General features: G+C 35.3%; 1 protein-coding gene across 1 annotated transcript in view; it reads left to right on the plus strand.

The window, feature by feature from the left end:
- Nucleotides 1-7,152: 7,152 nt before the first annotated feature.
- Nucleotides 7,153-19,463, plus strand: part of LOC150093152 (E3 ubiquitin-protein ligase ZNF598) — a 96,917-nt gene continuing 84,606 nt past the window's right edge. The window contains exon 1 of the mRNA XM_090413808.1: nucleotides 7,153-7,557. Coding sequence (XP_090269934.1) covers nucleotides 7,390-7,557 — 168 coding nt within the window. The 5' untranslated portion in view covers nucleotides 7,153-7,389. The remainder of the gene's footprint in view (nucleotides 7,558-19,463) is intronic.

Raw genomic sequence — 19,463 nt, forward strand, 5'->3', positions numbered from 1 at the left:
TTTATCTTTTCTTTTATTTCTTTATTAATGTATTTTATTACTTTATAGGTTTTGGGTTGTGGCTTAAATAAATCCTTTTCTAGTTCTGTTACGAAATTGTTCCATCTTCCTCTATGTTTTTTCCTTAATTCACAACTAAAAACGTATTATGATAATTTCAATTTCTTTTATAGATTACTACAAATTAATAACGAAGATTTACGAAAAAAAAATCTTCGTTAATCTCTAAAATGTGACGATTTAGAGATTCTCTTGAAGGACGGCGACAATAAAGACGTAATGCAATACAACTATATGACGAGTTATGTGCTTTCCGGGGATATTTTTCGAAAGGATAATTTAAACATTCAAAACCCTTTCGATATTCTTAATTTTATTGTGTCCAATAATTTATCTTTCCATAACTTTTCAATTGCTTTAAGAATACTATTCACCTTACCTGTTAGTGTAGCGAGCGGTGAACGTTCCTTTTCCAAGTTGAAATTGATTAAAACCTACTTAAGAACAAGTATGTCACAAAAAAGGCTTGTTAGTTTGGTGTAATAGCTATTGAAAATGACATATGTGCGGAATTAGACGTTAAGACCATCATTTCTAATTTTGTGAATATGAAATCAAAAACCCTAAAATTTTAATTAAAAAAATTTCAAGCATATTTATGTAATTTAATTTATTTTCTGTTATTCTGTAAAGATATTATTTTTTGAATACTTATATTAAATGTTCTAATTATTTCTGAATTCTTTTCTTATTTTCCCATCTATCTTGAGTTTCTTTTATTTTCCTAAAAGATAGTTCCACTTATAAAAATTATTAAAACATTTTTACAAGTTACTAGGAATTTCGTAACTTGTAAAATGCAAGAATTTTTTAAACTTTAGTTCAAATAAATTTTAACTTTAATTAAAATTCATTTTAATTTTGTTAACGATTCTAGTCGGTGAGAAAGCTATAATCCCTGTATCATTATATTCAACGATTAAAGTGAAGTGGTTTTATCAAAATTTGATTTAACTTTTGAGAATTTTTTGAATATTAGGGTTTTTAACGATTATCTTGCCTAGTCAACACCCCCGGTTCGTTACATTTAGCGAACCAACGTGTGGCGGTTCTGTCAAAATTTATTTAAGAAATTTCAAATAATTAAAATTTTTATTATCGTAAAAGAACCAAATACGTCCGGATCGTTACAGGGGGCGCTTAGATAGAAATTGTATGTGGGCAGCAAAGATCCTAGCGGCGGTTCTGTGGAGGTGCTTGCCCCTTGCTTGTATCACATTTTTCATAAAATAACCTTTACAAAATACTGCATATGTAGTAATCAAATATTTGCAACGTCACAACTGTATTGCAAATGACAAGCTGTTCGGAATGCAACCCATTTAGTAATTTCCATTATTGGAAAATCTATTAGAATAATTATAATTTCTCTTCTACATCTGTTAACATTACTACATAATATCTATAACAGATCATATTTGGTATATTATTATTACTGTTGTTAAATAAACCTCCCCAGTCCAAGAAGATCCATCACATCAGGTCCATTCTGTGTGTGACATCATCTTATTTGCATCGTAATCAGCAAGTGACAGTTATTTACAAATGATTTAAAACTACCAGATAACAAGAACCACTTTCAGGGATGACTCATCGAGCTTGCACAATGCTTATCTTAAATTCGTTCACTGATGTAGCAACAAAAACGAGTTGATATGTCATTAACGCATCATATAACTTTTGAACAATCGTCGAATTTTTATATAAGCATCACCACTCGATACAGTTTCATGCTACTATTGTATATAAACATATAAACTAACATTTGTTAACAATAATGCCACTTTGAGTATATGCCTGCATACCGCAATATTTTAATATTTAATTGAAAATTCAAGACATTTCTTTGCTCTCTAATTTTTTAGAGTATGGGGGATCAGGATCAATGATGTCATTAGTATCTACGTCATACTTATTTACAATTTTGATATTAATCTATCACAGTCCTATTTTTCTGATTATTTATTACCGATTATCTTCATTATAATTATTTTTCTCTTCGTGAATAATAATGCAATTACTTTGAAAGTATTGGCAATTAAAATATTTTCCTGCTTATTTTAAATATTTTTATATAATACCAATAACAACAAGAACGAGTAAGGATATATATCATAAAAACTGGTGTTTTTTTCATAGTAGCACTCTTGTGTTTTTTGAATATGCGATGCTTAATTTTGCCATTAAAATGTTCAACTGAAACGACAGATTCTAATAGGGATGCTAAATGTCACATTTCGTTAAATTTCATCACTAGAGGGGGGGGGGATGATTATGCCGATGAAGAGAAACCAAAATATGGATGAGATTATGGTGATGGCTATCTAGAGAGGCATTGTAAACCGAGTAGCAACAAATCTGAGATCAATGTTAACGACTGCCCAGCAAAAAAGTGTATTGTCCATTAAGTAAATAGCAGTGCCGAAGAGGGGAAACTAGAGTTGGTAGGTTGAAAGATGGCACAGATGGTCTCTTGTAGGGAAAGTGGTTCAAGAGGTGATACTTCTTGGAGTAGAGTAGAAGCTGCCGAGGATAATAATAGACATGTTGTCGGTGAAAGTGCTGGTATAGCTGGCTCACATATAGGGAATGCTGGGAGGGCTCTACGTTTTCTATATATAAATGGTAGAAGTAACAGAAGTAATATTAATACGTTGGTTGCGTTGATTGACACAATCTGTCCAAAGGTTATCGGTATTAGTGAAACGTGAATGACAGAAGATGTCTTAACAGGAGCAGAAATGGAAGGGTATGGAAGTCGTCTTTGACAGTGTGTGGTGCAAGATGGAGATGGGAAGAAACAGATATGTAGTTAGGACCGTTAGGGAAAGAGCTTTTTTGTCGCACCTAAATTCACAAAAATATGTAACTAAAAAAAACAAAAGTGTGTTTATGACTGAGATACAATTTTTCCGGTTTTCCCGTGTTCTCCAAACTTGTCACTACTAGGCATTGCTTTAGTTACTTAATGGGTTATGATGACCCTACTTCTAGCGTAAGTTTTCAGGTTTCATAATGCACAGTAGTTGTTCAAAAGGGGTCCACCTGCCAGCGATGGACCATGCTCGATATTGTGGCAACAAATTCTATTGTTCCAGCAGAACAGACTTTAGTTTAGTTTAGTGACGGAGGGGTTGGCTGTCGGCTTGCAGTACGAAGCCCAAGGGTTTCCCATACACGTGGTTCCAGGATCTCTTCTGTGTACTTCTACACAGTTACAGTATCCCTAAGAGGAGTGCTGCTGACGATCATTATTTCTCCCAACACACGAGAACTCTGTCTCGAGTGAAAGTGCTCTTTTCTCTGAAGTTGGAGGGATGGTAATGTATTCCTCGTTCTCTCCAGATCAAATAACGGAGAGAATCCATTTATAGGTTAAAACAGAACTCATCAGAGAACAGAACTGTACCCCAATTTTTCGGGAATTCCGAAACACAAGTTCATGTCACCAGTTTCTATTTCACAATTTCAGAAGTTTGTAAGTCTCAATCATATCACCCCTCTTTCTCCTGTTTGCTAGTAAGTACTGTCTACAAATTCTCAATCTGTCTTCATAATCAGCATTTTACAATCCTGATATTTTTAACACTCACCCTTGTACTCTCTCCAATATATCAGAATCACAACGGAAACCAGACCTGCGCAGAATAGTCCAAGTGAGGTCTTATCAAGGCCTTGTAAAGAGGCAAAATAACATCCTTAACTTTGCATGTGAACGTTCGTTTCAGCATTGCAATTACCTGTTGGTTGTATTTGCAATCTGCCACATGGCACCAGAATGTGAACTTCCTATCTGTTAACACTCTAAGATCCCTAGCTTCATCAGTTTCTTCTAGCCTAATCCCACCAATATAATACGACATTGGATATTTAATTATGCCAAAGTGAATGACTTTACATTTACTGACATTTAACTGACACCCATTTTCCCATGTCTACAATTCCAGCCTATTCAAATCATTCTGCAAATACTGCATATGAACAGCATTACTGATTATCCTACCGATCTTTGCATCATCAGCAAATAACAGTATGTCGTTTGTCAAATCCTTCCCAATAACATTAATGTACAGATTGAATAACAGTGGACCAAGCACCGATCCTCGTGGTCACCACTTGTTACCTTAAACCTTACAGACTCAGATCCCTCGTATTGGTATCTTTTTGGTATCTGTTAGTAAGCCATTCTCTTATCCATGCTAATATTGTATAACCGAAACCCATTTTCTCCAATTTATGCAGCAGTCTTCCATGCTGTATTCTGTCAAAAGTCTTAACAAAATCCAAAAGTATCACGGTGTATCCATTCCCCTTGTTTAGTTCGATGATAGCATTATTATAGAATGTGAGCAAGTTGCAAAAACATGACCATCCCTTAGTAAACCCATGTTGTTCATTGCAAAGTAGAGATTCACTGTCAACCCATTTCTGAATGTAGGCCCTGATCAGTTTTTCCAAAATCTTCACCACCAGTCCTGAGATACTAATTGGTCGATAGTTCGATACATCGGTGTTTACACCACTCTTGTGCAATGGAATTACCATACATTCCTTCCATTCCTGCGTCATTATCCCTGTTCTGAGACTCAATATTAAACATCATGGTCAAAGAAATGACTAGTTCAGCTAAATACACTTTTAGCACACGTGCTGATATTTCATCCTTCCCTATTGCTGAATTCTTATTCAATTTGTGCAACAGCTCTAATATCTCGGCCTCACACACCTGCGTTTCTTCATCTAGTGAAGAGATAACAGTGAGCGGAATGTTGCATTCACCAGGTTGATAGCTTTTAACGAAATGGGCATTCATTAACTGAACAACCTCTTCTGCACCTGTAACCATCACGCCATGTGGATTTAGAAGAGTTATTCTTTCATATTCATTCTTTCTTTTACTTGCAGCATATCGATAGAATTCTTGTGGGTTGTATTTAGCATGTAGAGCCAGTTTCCTTTCATACTCAGACTTTGCCTTCCGTACAACAGTTGTGATTATTCTAGCCTGCTGCTTATAACGTTCATTACGGACGTCATCCTTATGCAAAACAGTATTCTTTCCATCGCCATTTTCTTACGAATCTCTTTCTTAATAAGATTACACATCCATTTGACTCCTACTATTTATTCTTCGAACTCTCGGGACACATTCTGATATCGCATCATTTAAGTATTGTTTAAATGCTTACCATACACTGTCGATATTCTTTCCATCCAGCAACCGATCCCATTCCACTGAACTCAGCATACTCCTCAGTTGGCCATAATTTCCTGCTTTTGTAGTTCAGTATGTAGCCCTTTCTGAATAGAACATTCATAAACTTAGTTACTTCCCAAGTGAGTACCACATGATCACTGTCAACAACCGGAGGCATAATAGTTACATCTTTAACTGAAACGCCCTTTGATACTATGATCAAATCTAACACTCTTTGACCTCGAGTTCCTTCTGTCATATGCTGCTTGAGGAAGTTGTCCCCCAACAGCTCAATAAATGCATTTTCCTTCTTCTCATGATATTCTACTGCTATCCAATCAATATTTGGATAATTAAAGTCTCCTATTATGATTACTCTTTTCGCGTTCATCTTTGATATTTGGTGATGCATTTCTTCATCACTAGCAACCGATCCACCAGGTCGTTAACAACATCTTACTATGTAATATGTCTTGTTAGATTCCACTTCACACCAGTGGCTTCAAACTCGCCGGCACATGAAATATTGTTAGTAGTACTACAATCATAGGTCTCAACTCTAACTGGATTTAAGTCATCTGATTTCATTAGCAGCATTCCCCCTCCTCTCCTATCCTCTCTATGCTTTCTAAAAATACTGTACCCATGAGACTCGATACCAGTTAGTAGGTCTGATTCCGATAGCAGGTCTCACTAATATCTACAATCTGAGGTCACAACATATGGACTAAAGCAACAAACTCTATATCCCTTTGTTTCTGATACTCCTAACAATCGTGTACAGACATAATAATCTGTGTGTTTGTTCTTTTGTATTGTCTTGTCTGCCTAACACATTTGGAAAACTTGCAGACCTCTGTTATTCTCTAATGCTTTACACATGCAGATATCTTTGCACACATACAATTCGTCATATGTGTTATATAATTTAATCGGTGATGGGTTTGTTTGTTTGTTTGTTTGTTGCACAGTAAGCTTCTATAAGTCATTTGTTATACGTTGCACTACCAAACTATTTTTAATATTTTACACAGACATTTTGTTTAAAACTATTTAATCTAGAATCTTGTTTTTTTGTTTAGCTTTTATGTCTCTGATCCATATAATAATGCGGCCTTAACACTGCTATTGAAGATATTTATGGATATGTATGTATACCCATAAGTATTTGCATTGAGAACGTTACTTCCGTTATGTAGAAAAGACGAACTTAATTACTATTAAGTATATTTTATTAATATCTTCTTTTTCTTCCTCTTCATAGAGCTTTTATCCCACTTGGTGCAGGGCTTGCTATGATTATGCGATTGTGGAAAACCCCAACGTCTTGTCGCAGAGTGTGGCATTGGGGAGAGGAGGAAACCAGTTTTATGACTTAAGTGTGTGTGTGTGTGTGTGTGTTCACGAGCTGGTTCTTTTGATGAATACCGGGTGAAAAAAAAACCCTAACTCCATATGAGACAACTAACTCACCTTTAGTCGAAAGAGACCAGATAAACAGGAATCGAACCCAGGTCTTTCCGATCAAAGGGCTTCGGTCTGTACTTACTGAGCTGCAGAGGTCCTGTTTCATGAATATATTAATGAATGTATTGTTATATTAATAGTTTTTTTTTTCATATAGATCTTTCAAGAAACTAATATGAATTTTGAATAATTTTAAGACTAATCCTTTTATAGTTATAATTTTGGAAATGTAGATATTAATCCTAAAATTATTTATAATTTTATTTTTGATTACTGAAAATTCTGTAATTACCTTCATATTTCTAAAATTTATAAGGGAGTACGTGAAATATACACCTCTTGACATCTGTTCTGTGTTCCAGAGTACTAGTCTATGTCCTTGGCATCGTTGGTCCTTGGACATGATACGATTACAGTAAATTAAGAAACTCTTTACCCATAAGTATTTGTATTGATAACGTCACTTCCGTTGTGTAGACAGACGAACTTAACTGGTGTAGTCGTGACGATCAGAAGTTCGTAAGAAGTTTTTTTAAGTCTATTTATTTATGTGATTAACTATATTTATGTAGACGGGGATATTGTATTATGCGTCATTTCCTTTGAGCTGGATAATATTAACTAAGTTGACAACAGTAGTTTCTATTAGTGTCTCAGACAAAAAGATGGAATCTTCTGATCTTGGAGATGATGTCTGTGTTGTCTGCTGCCGGAAAATTAGCTATTTTGCGGTGGGAGTATGTGACCATCCAGTTTGTCATGAATGTTCTACCAGGATGAGAGTACTTTGTCGCCAGAATGAATGTCCCATTTGCCGCAGAGATATGGGGAAGGTTTGTATGTATATATACAGTATATATATTGTCATTTTGATAAATATTATAGATTTATGTAGTCGAAGTTTTGTAGGATACGCTAATCATGGAAAGTTTTATGTATAGGCAAAATTATCTGTCTGTAAGTACACATCAGTGTGCTGATGGAATGATACTTTTACCTATGCATAAAAGTTTCCGCAGCATGCATGCGAAGGTAGGTGTTACATAATGGCAGTTGAGCAAGCGCTCTTATTTAAAGAGCTGTACATATGGCTATACCACGCAAGTCTGACTACATTGCTTTAATACTATTACTTGTTGTTCCTTCACTTATACTATTTCTGACGCTTAAAAAAAAAAAAACCCTTAGGTTGTGTACTTTTAAAAGAAAATGTAAAATCGGGTAAAATTGAGACTCGAAGTGCCATACGATTTTATTTTTAAATCATTCACCACCCAGAACTTCTCCAATAATTAAGAATGCTTAAGTTACGTTACTTAAATTAAGGGGATATTAAATCCCGCATAGTTTTAAAACCGAATAAGAAACTCAAAGATCGGAATCAGAGAGTTTATTACCGAATATAGTAAACTATAAAGTATTAAGTTACGTTGTTTACAGCGTTTTATACCTCTTAAGTTTAGAAAGCATGACGAATTGAGCCGATTTAAAAATAATTTTCAATCGCCTGAAAAAGGCATTCATTTCATATAATGGAATGATATACAGTTTTCAAAAAAAAAAAAAAAAGTGTCTTCTAAAGTTTTTTGCTCCCTTATTATTATTAATGGCAACTCTATGGAGTCTGAAGACACATCACAGGAGACCCAAATCAACCATCTTACACACAAATCCTATCATACTTTAACTTAAATGCATTCACCACAATGGAGCTATTGTGGTGAATGCATTTAATAACCAATTCTGGCAATCCATTCCACTCACCACTCTCCGTGCAATAAATCTGGTCTGCACAAACCTACTAACCACACTCTTACACAACTTCACAGATGGCCCCTAGTTCTCTGATTATTTGTCATATATTTTATACAACCCCTTTAATATCGTAAAAGTTTATATTACATACCCCTTCTTTCCCACCAATCAACTAAACTTTGTAACCCACAAACCTTAAATCTATCCTCGTAGGGAATATTCCACAGACCTATTGCCATCTTGGTCACTTGTCTCTGAATCTTTTCAACCACCTTCCTGGTCCCAAAGAAGCCCTGGTGATGAAATCTGTGCACAGTAGTCAAGATGTGGCCAAATCATAGCCTTATAAAGAGAGAGAGAAAACTTCCTTATCTTTAATTGTTAGCATGTTTTTCAACATTCAAGTTATTTGTTGAGCTTTACCAACTTCACCTTTTTGTCCATCATTATTCCCAAGTCTCTAGCCTCATCAATATGCTACACCATATCAACCTGAAGTTCATAATTTTGCAACATTAAATTGACAATTATTATCCTTTGCCCATAATGCCAATTTATTTAAATCATCCTGCAGGATGATTTAAATAAATTATAAAATAAATGATTTAAATATCCACTATTGTTCTCCACAATTTTGCATCATCAGCAAACAACTGAATATCCCACTTAATCTTTCCCTGTATCATTGATATACAAATCAAAGAGTAGTAGCACTAGTAACGAACCCTGAGGTACTCCACTAGTTACCATCATTCTCTTTGACTCCACTCCATCATATATTACTCTCTGGTGTCATCTGTCAGCTACCCCTCTATCCATGCTACTAGCCTTATATCCATTCCTATCCTCTCCAGTTTTTTAGTAGTTTTCAATGCAGTATTTTGTCAAATGCCTTATCAAAGTCGAGCAGTATCATGGTGTAGCCATTACCTTTTATCCAATTCTGTTCTCACATTTATTATGAAATGATTATCATAAAAAGTTACTAAAACAGGACCTACCTTTTACAGAGCCGTGCTGCCCACTATAGAGTATGGCATTCCTATCTACCCACTATTGTATTTTATCCTTATTAAAAACACGCAACACTTTGTAAACAAAATCAATGACATCACACTGGAAAAAGATGAATTATTAGTCAGTTTTGATGTCTCTGCCCTCTTCACAAATGTTCCAGTCAATGACACAATCCTTCTATTACAGGACAAATTCCCTCCTGATATCACAGTGCTCTTTGCACATGTACTATATACTTTCTACCTACAAAAAAGAAGGCACAGCCATGGGCTCACCATTATCCTCCTCTCCCCAAGTACTAACTTTTACTTGGAATATTTTGAGCAATGTGCTCTTGATTCCTCTCCTTTAAAACCCAAAGTCTGGCTTAGATATGTTGACGATGTTTTCGCTATCTGGTCCCCATGGCCGCCAGACATTAGACACTTTCCTCACCCAGGGCTGTGAAGATTTGCTCCGATGAACAAGCACTTAAAGATAAATTAAAAATTAGTAGTAATACCTTCCTAAAAGATGGCTACAGCCAAAATACTGTCAACAAAATTCTTCACTCTAGTTTATTTTTGTTTTTAAGTGAAGTCTTATGAAGAATTTCTCTCCCAGGCTAATAAAACTGTAACCATTCCATACATTAAAGGGATATCAGATAAAATAAACAGAATACTATAGAAATACAACCTTAAAACCATCTTTTAAACCTCTTGCAAAATTAAAGAACTTACTCAACTCATCCAAGGATCCACTCCCTCCCCTGGCCCACCCTAGAGTATACCGTATTCACTGCATCTGTAATTTGCCCTATATAGGAGAAACAGGACGCACAATTCCTATCAGAAAAGGAACATAAATGGCACATTAAATTTAATAACTATGGTGAAGCTGGCCTTTCTGATCATGCCCTGAATACTTTACATAGAATACTGGAAAAGCACCTGTTGTTTATTACACCGAAACGTGGTATGAACGTAAATTTATGGAGGCCTGTGAAATTCTTATCAGCCATCCTAATTTTAACAATAATGTTGGTCTAAAAATCTCAAGAATATGGAAGGCACATGTTTTACCCACATAACTTTCTCCTTAAGAGTTAATTATAAATAGGACTATAGGTAATCCAGGACCCTAAATCTAATATAACAATTCTCATGTTAAATTAGGACATCGTTTTTGTTGTAATTAAACTGTCCATAGGAAAAAAATTTTCCCAGATGCTGTCTTGAATTTTTCTTTCATTTATTATTTATTATTTTATTATTTGACACCTCCATGGAGTCCAAGGACTCATCGAGGGAGGGCACCTACTATACAACTCAGTCTCTGCCATTGAATCACCAAATGACTGCAACTATATCAACAGCATCCACTGCCAACCACCACTGGTATTTCCACAGACAATCACAAACATCCATGCCCATGGCAGGATTCGAGCCTGCAGCCTTTTGGCTGGAGAGCGGATACGCTATCCACTCGGCCAACCAGGCCAGCATTTTAATTTAATTTAATCTAATTTTTCACTAGAGGTCAGGCCGGTAGAATAATTGTTGATCAAATCATTGTCTCTTTAACATATTGTGTGAAATGTAATATATATCTTGTATATGTATACATATCTGTATACTCCAGATGATGACCTTAATATGAAGGTTGAAACATTCGGGGAAATTAAAATTATTTCTAATACGGTTGTAGAGTCCATAATTTGTCTAAAAAGGACTATTGTATTTTACCTTTCACCGACTTTTCCAATACTTCAACAACCACTCCTGATACGTTAATTGGTCTGTAGTTTGCTACTTCTGTCTTGGAGTAACCTTTATGCAATGGTACTATCCTACTCTCTTTCTTCCCTTGGAACCCTGCCAGAGCTGAGACTTAGATTGAACAACTTTGTCAGAGGCAATGCCAATTCTCTTGTACATTCACGTAGTACATGGGCTGATATGCTATCTGGTCTGACTGCTATGTTCACATTCATACTTTTAATATGCTGAACACACCACCTGTTCATCTACCTCAATGTTAATATGCATCTCTGTAAAATCACCACCTGGATGATACACCTTTGCAAAATGGTCACTCAGCGACTCAATTATTACTTTTGGTTCAGCCACCTGCCATGAGCATTGTTTAAAGTACTTCTACCAAAGTTATTTTTCCTCTTACTTGCTACATAACAAAAAAAACTTAAGTTTACTTTGGCCTGTTTGGCTAATTCTCTCAGTCTGATTTGGCCTTCCATACCATACTAGTTACTCTTCCTGCTTGCATTTTATACTGTTCTTGAGTATGCTGATCACTTTTTTCTTTATATATCCTCCACCATATTTTCTTTTTTTTTTTTTTGCAGCTCTTGCTATATATCCATACATATTCACTTAATTCCAACTTGGTTTATCCTCCTGACCTTGCGTGTGCAGTCTGATACTGCTACCCTCAAGCAATCTCTGTCCACATGCTGTGCACTACTGACATTCTTTCTTTGTAGCTTCTCAAGCCATGGCACTGTTCCAAGATGACTCTGGAGTCTCTCATAATCACCAGCCTTATAGTTGAACATAAACCTATTCTTGATAGAACTCCACATGCTTAGCATCTTCCCAAAACAAGATCACACGGTCACTCTCCCCAATTGGAGGCAGAGTGTCTACCTTTGTTATGAATACATCTTCTGATGCTATTATCAGATTCAACATCCTTGCACCCCTTGTTCCCTCTTATAACATGTTATATGTGTGTGTTATGCATAGTTTATCGTACCTTATGGAAATATTCTTGTAAACCTATTTCCAGAAAAGGTTCACAACATTGTTATTCAGTTCTTGCCCAGCTGAGTTGTTTCTAGAATATTATTATCATCCTAAGACTCATCTAAGAGGTAACGAGTACGCTCCTTTGTCATACATACAGCTCATCATACCATGCCTTTAAACACATTCAAATTCTCTTTAGACAGACATCATGCTCTCAGGCAATGCATTCCATTCACAACTCTTCATGCAAAAACCTGCTTCTCATTCCCTTGCATATGCCCTCATTATACTACTTCCAGGGATGACCTCTTGTTCTCGCTCGATCTCCCACCATTTTATGATAAACCTCTTCAATGTTAATCCTTCATCCAATCTCCCTCATCGATTGTAGCTGTCACCTATTGTAATAAGTAAGTAGATTACTGACCTCCCTTTAGCAAATCATTTTGATTAAGATTAGGTCTATGAAGTAAGGCTTTGCCACTTTCTTTATATAACTGTTTATATTTATATGTGGATCTATGTAGTAACTGTTCATTGAAGATAATGCTACTGTTGTCAACCTGATTCTGGTTTTCACCGGCCTCTGCAACACTTTAACCACAACTTACATAGATAGGCCTATAATTCAATGTTTGAGTTCTGTAATCTCCCTTATGAAGTGCTGCAATTTTGCTTTCCTTCTACCCCTTTGGAACTTGACCGAATATAAGACATATTAAACAAATATGTCAAGGCAGATGTCAATTAACTGGTACATTCCTTCAAAATACGTGGTGATATATCAAGTTCCACAACCTTATTGACATCAGTAACTACAGAATAACACTTATACCACAGTAAATAATTTTTTTATTATGTAAATATTTCATTTTATGTATCATAAGACATCATCAGTACAACTAACAAACAACAATAGGAATTGAATTTAAAAAAAACTGTAGTGCACATGCTTAAATTGAAATCCCTCTACATATACAGTCATGTGTTCATAGATTAAAAACTACTGGGATCAAATTAAAGTTACTTAAATTAAAATATAGCAGATATATTAATGAATACAATTGAGGATAATAATTTCCCAAACTTTTGGGATAGTGAGACAGTCATTTCGATTAAGATTAGGTCTATGAAGTAAGGCTTTGCCACTTTCTTTATATAACTATTTATGTTTATATGTGGATCTATGTAGTAACTTGGCATTTTGCCATTGGATCCTGTGGTTAGCATTTTCAATTCCATGTTCTGCAAGCCCAGATTTGTGAGGTAGATGTGGTCTTGATGTTTAAAGATACATTTATTGCTGAGAGTTTGTCTTTTGGAGCAAGTTGTGAATTTCGTTGATGGTTTGTGGGTAGCAATGATATACGAAATAGGAGTCCTATGGGCTTCTTGTCTGGGTTGATTTGTAGGAAAGTGGTTGATTAATTTTGAGGTTGTTATTGGATTATATTCATTTAGTAAGGATATTTCTTTGTTAATTTCCAATTCTTGTTTTAGGGATTCTTCAGAAGAACAAATATTGTGTGCTCTGGATACTAAAGACTTTGCCACATTCTACAAGCCCAGATTTGTGAGGTAGATGTGGTCTTGATGTTTAAAGATACATTTATTGCTGAGAGTTTGTCTTTTGGAGCAAGTTGTGAATTTCGTTGATGGTTTGTGGGTAGCAATGATATACGAAATAGGAGTCCTATGGGCTTCTTGTCTGGGTTGATTTGTAGGAAAGTGGTTGATTAATTTTGAGGTTGTTATTGGATTATATTCATTTAGTAAGGATATTTGTTAATTTCCAATTCTTGTTTTAGGGATTCTTCAGAAGAACAAATATTGTGTGCTCTGGATACTAAAGACTTTGATGCCATATTTTTGAGATGGATATAATGACCCGAAAAAGTTGGTTTTTGGTAGATGGAAGTGGAAATGGATCCATCTTGTTTACGCTGGATGTGTATATCAAGAAAGGAGATACCTGTTGATGATTCCTTTTCTAAAGTGAACTTGATACGAGGATGCAGGGTGTTGATTTTTTGTAGAAACGAGTAGAGTTCAGATTCTGTGCGACTCCAAAGACGTCATCCATGTAGCGTAGCCACATTGTTGGTTTTGGGTCAAGAGCGAAAATTCTATTTCTACTTTTTCAAGAAAAGAGTTGGCTAAGTTAGGTGATAAGGGTGAGCCCATTGCTGTTCCTTCGTGTTCTTTATATATTTTATCTTTCCATATGAAGTAACCTGCTGTGATTGTAAATTTGAATAATTCCACTATGGCCGGTGAAAATTTTTGGGTTAACAATTCTATTGTTTCTTTGTGAGGGATATTAGTGAAGAGAGAGAGAATGTCAAAGCTTATGCACATGTCCGTATCTGCTAGTTTAATGTCTTTTATCCTTGTATGAAATTCTATGGAATTTTTTATTGAGGAGGTTGAGTGGCCAGTGAAGAGATGTAGAATGTTAGACAGGAATCTTGATATTTTATATATGGGACTGCTGCCCATAGAATCCACAGTAGGTCTGGGTGGACAGTTACGTTTATGTAATTTTAGTGAACAATATATTCTGGGAGTCTTGCATGGTATGTTTGAGTCTTTTTGGTGGTTTCTTCATTAGTGGATATGGTTTCATCCAGTAACTGGTTGAGTTTTTTTAGCTGACTTTACTAACTCCCAGCTTAATAATGATGGGAGTAAGTATTGCAATCACGAAACAGTAAATTCTTTTTCCAATTGTATGATTTAGCATCTAAGGTATTGCCTTTGTCAGCTTTGGTGATATCTATATTATTGTTACGTTTTAGTGAATTTGAGGCTTTTAATTCTGCTGGTGGAGTATTCAATTCTGGTGGTTGGGCATCATAGATCACTCTGTTAGCTTCAGCACTAGACAGATGGCTGGTGCTCTTTTTAGTGCTGTGTAGGTATTCATTATATATATATATATATATATATATATATATATATATATATATATATATATATATATATATAAAGTATTATTAACATCATATTTGCTCACTTCCCCATATATCTCTACTCTCCATGATGTCACATTCACAAGGATGAAAGAGCTTTATGAACTGCTCATTAAATATCTCAACTACATCCTCCACAGCAGTTGTCCTTATACCATTTGGGCTATCTCAGACTGACTACAGATAGAGAATGGTTGTCCCTCGATCTCCAAAAGTCAGATGAAGCTATTATTTTTATGTATATTATCTTTTGTTATTTTTCTGCCAATGAAAAATCACAAGATTCTAGAAAATCTGTCTTATTAATTCAGTGGTATTTTCTTCAAAAAATGCCACATGTTAGAGTTGTTTCTCGTTCATCACTTACTAAATGTGTTTTTGAAATAGCACTAGATATGATTTGTATTTTCTTGATTTTGGTTTCTATGTCCCACTGATTAGCACTTGGTGGTTTTTCATCCTTGAAGTTCTATCTAAAATTATCCACTGCTGCAGTTCACAAGAAAAACTCCTCTACAGGTGAACTAAAACCTTTACTTGTTTTCCACAGTTGTCTGTAGAGGGTGAAGGCCTACATCAGCGGATCTGTATGCTGTTGCACATTGTGGGAGATCCACTCTGTCTCACAAAGTATATGTTTGATAAGCACTTTGAATTTATGTGATTCCATCATATCGGCACCCCTTTTTCTACTAAGCTCTCCAGGTTACATTTCCTCAGTCTTTCCTTGTAGTTGACATTCTGATATTATCATTGTACTCTTCATAGTTTTCTCAGGCATTTGAAGTCCATATTCTCTCTCTCTCTCTCTCTCTTTTTCTGTGTATGTGTACACGAGAAAGAGAGATTTAATTTTAGACTCTGTGCTGCAGGAAGTAGTCACTACTTGTCAACATCCTTCTCACCATTGTAGCAATCCTCTAGGTAGTCTAACCAAGTGAAAAATAAACTTTTAACATCTTTCTCTAAATCCAGAGTAATTTAATAAAAAGGTGGCACACTGTTTGGCAGCTCCTATAGGAGGAAATGACCTTGCTAATGCTTCTGCCTAGTATCTCCACTTGGGCCTGGCTCCCACTGAAGAGACCTCAATAAAGGTCGAAACTAGTCTGGGTAGTAGCCCTTCCCTTAATGCATAACATTATACATATCCGCAAGGAGATGTGTTTTGCATTATGGGAGATACTGAGTTAGGAGTGTTGGTAGCTTGCTCCACCTTTGCAAGGAGTTGCCTGGTGTTGTACCACTTTATCCCAGACCTGAAGATACTTTCAGGCGCAAACTTTGTTTGCACACACTTGGATAAAGGATTAAACTAAATTTATTATACCTTGCAATTTGTCTCTTTAACTTTGCCCCCTCTCAGCCATCATCTCAAGGTTCTTTTTCCTTCTCCACCTCCTTCAGTACAATTTTACCACCAGAATGTGCATGCCCTTCTTTAGATCCTAAAGGCCAAAACCTTATACTTGGTCATTAAAGTGGTATTCCACTCATCCGTTTCCTTCCCTTTCCTTTCATGCCTGTTCAAATCCTCCTGTATAGCTAGTGCATCAGTACCATTTCCAATAACTCTTCCCAGCTTTGCGTCATCAGCAAACGATTGTATATCTGCTTGTAATCCATTTTCAATGTTAACACAGACTTGAACAGCAGTGCCTTTTTCTATGGAATCTCACTTATCTTCTACTTTCTTGATACATCTTTCATAGAGTAGTTCCCTTTGATTTCAGAAAAAAATGGATTGTGAATAAGTATTCAAACTCTCATGAGTTTTAGATTAATTAGATTATATACTGTTAATGTTCAGCTAAAACTTTTCTTTTTTCTTAGGAAATTAATATCAAACCTTATATATCTGCATTTTCATTGAGTAAGTCCCACAGTTTGAAAACCTCTGAGATAGCCCAGTTATCCATCATATCTTAGTCATGAAAGGAGATTGAACAGCAGATAACTTTTAATTCTTGTCACAAAAAAAATTCATTCCTATTTGAAGAATAATTATTTTATGATAAGCCAGCATATGTTGAGTGTATTCATAAATATATTTATGTAAGCATATATGAGATATGGAAATAGACTTAAGATTGTGTGCTAGGCATGCCGAGCTTGGTGACAGCTGAGGTTTTATCAGCTCCAATTTTGTTTCTTAGCTGGAGGGTAAGGAGATGTTGAGATGAATGACTAATATTCTTGTTGCAGCATTGTTCAATATTTTGATACAGAAATTAGATGCACTAATCCTACCCTGTAGGATTAGTGCATCTAATCCTACTGAGTAGGAGGAGAGTGTGGAATGAATGGATGATGTATGTCATCCTAGGACCACTCTAGATATGAAGGTGATGTCAGTATATACCTGGGCAATAGCATTCTAGTTAGGTTAGCAGCTAACCATAGTATTTTATACCCATTTGCTCAAGGAAACCAAAGTTGGAAAAACTTGACAGCTGTATTGGAACTGACTAGGAACAGGAAAGACATAAAGAAGAAATACTGGGAATTGGCACCTGGAATGTAAGATCACTGACAAGAGGAGAATCGCTAAAGAACTTGAAACTCATAATATTAAATTTTTGCAGTATCAGAAAGAAAAACTGCAATGGAATAAAACAAATTGGTATTTGCATATTAATCTATAGTGGAGTAGAAAAGTATGTAAGAGCAACGTAATTAAATATCAAGCAGAATACTACATTTAAAGCTAAATAAATGGGGGAAAAGTATTAAATATTAGTGTGTAGAGTCTAGAGAAGGGAAACTAAAAATAGAATAATTTTATAAGATCTGCAAAATACACACACACACACACACACACACACACACACACACACACACACACACACAAAATATATATATATATAAACAGTAATTGACAATGTAGCAATTCCAGGTATTATGTTAAAGATTTTGTTAAGAAATAATTAATGAAAATGGAATAAATCTGCTACAATTTTGTACAAATAATGAATTAAGAATAAATAATATATACATAATACAAATAATACATTAATACTTGGAGGGGGGGTGGGATAGAAATACATTTTATTTTATTCTATGATGTACTTCTATCCCTTCCCCATTTTCATTGAGACACTTACTCAATGAAAATGCAGATATATATAAGGTTTGATATTAATTTCCTAAGAAAAAAGAAAAGTTTAAAGAAAAATTGAAAATGAGATAGAATTACTCCAGGAAGAAAGCTTAAAATATCTGTTCAGAAAAGGAAAAAAAAACTATTAAATAAACTGAAAATAATAAGACCAAAACAAACAGTAGTAGACTGTTTTTAAAGATGCTGTGTATAAAACAGCAGAAGAAAAACAGTACAAAAACTAATCAAAGATGGACACCATGGTATAAAGAAGAGGTAAAAATTTAGTAAAGGAAATGAAAACTGTATTTCACAGGTATCTACAAACTAAATCAAATACATCAATGTATGAAGCATATAAAGTTATATGAAATAAAGTAAAAAGTGAGACAACGAAAATTAAACAGTAATATTCTGAATAACTTAGCATAAGGGAATGTGCTAACCAGTTCGGTCATTAATCTACACCATTAGAAGTTTTTCCATTTTGGCAGTAAAATTGTCACGTTTTACAAATAACTTTTATATTAACCTGTGTAGCACTTTTCACATCGCTCAGAAATGTCTTTTGTTTTTAATAACTGTAACAGCAGTAGTGCGAGATAAGTTTAGCCTGCAGCTAAGCCTTCTCTGTGTTCGATACATTATTATTATTATTATTACCACCCCAAGACCTCATGGAGTCAAAGACTCATCTGGGAGGTCCTTTTATCACACACACACACACACACACACACACACACACACACACACACACACACACACACACACACACACACACACAGCTCATCATACCGTGTTTTAAACACATTCAAACTCTTTGCAGATACCACATTTTCAAGCAAGACATTCCAATCATTCACAACTCTGTACGAAAAAAACCTGCCTCTCACTCCCCTACTCACACCCTCTTTATACAGTTTCCAGGGATGACCTCTGGTTCTCCCCTGATCTCCCACTATTCTCTGTAAAACTTCTCCAGCATTGATCCTATAACAACCCCTTCCAACATGTAGGTCTCTATCATATCTCCCCCCCCCCTCTTCCTCCTGTCCACCAGACTCTGCAAATTACATCTTCTCAATCTTTCCTCATACTCGACATTCCAGAGGTCAGAAACTGCCTTAGTCAGTCTCCTTTGGATC

The sequence above is a fragment of the Typopeltis vanoorti genome, chromosome 24 (assembly GCF_054136105.1).
Source record: "Typopeltis vanoorti isolate ZY-2024b chromosome 24, IOZ_Tvanoo_1.0, whole genome shotgun sequence".
NCBI lineage: Eukaryota > Metazoa > Arthropoda > Arachnida > Uropygi > Thelyphonidae > Typopeltis > Typopeltis vanoorti.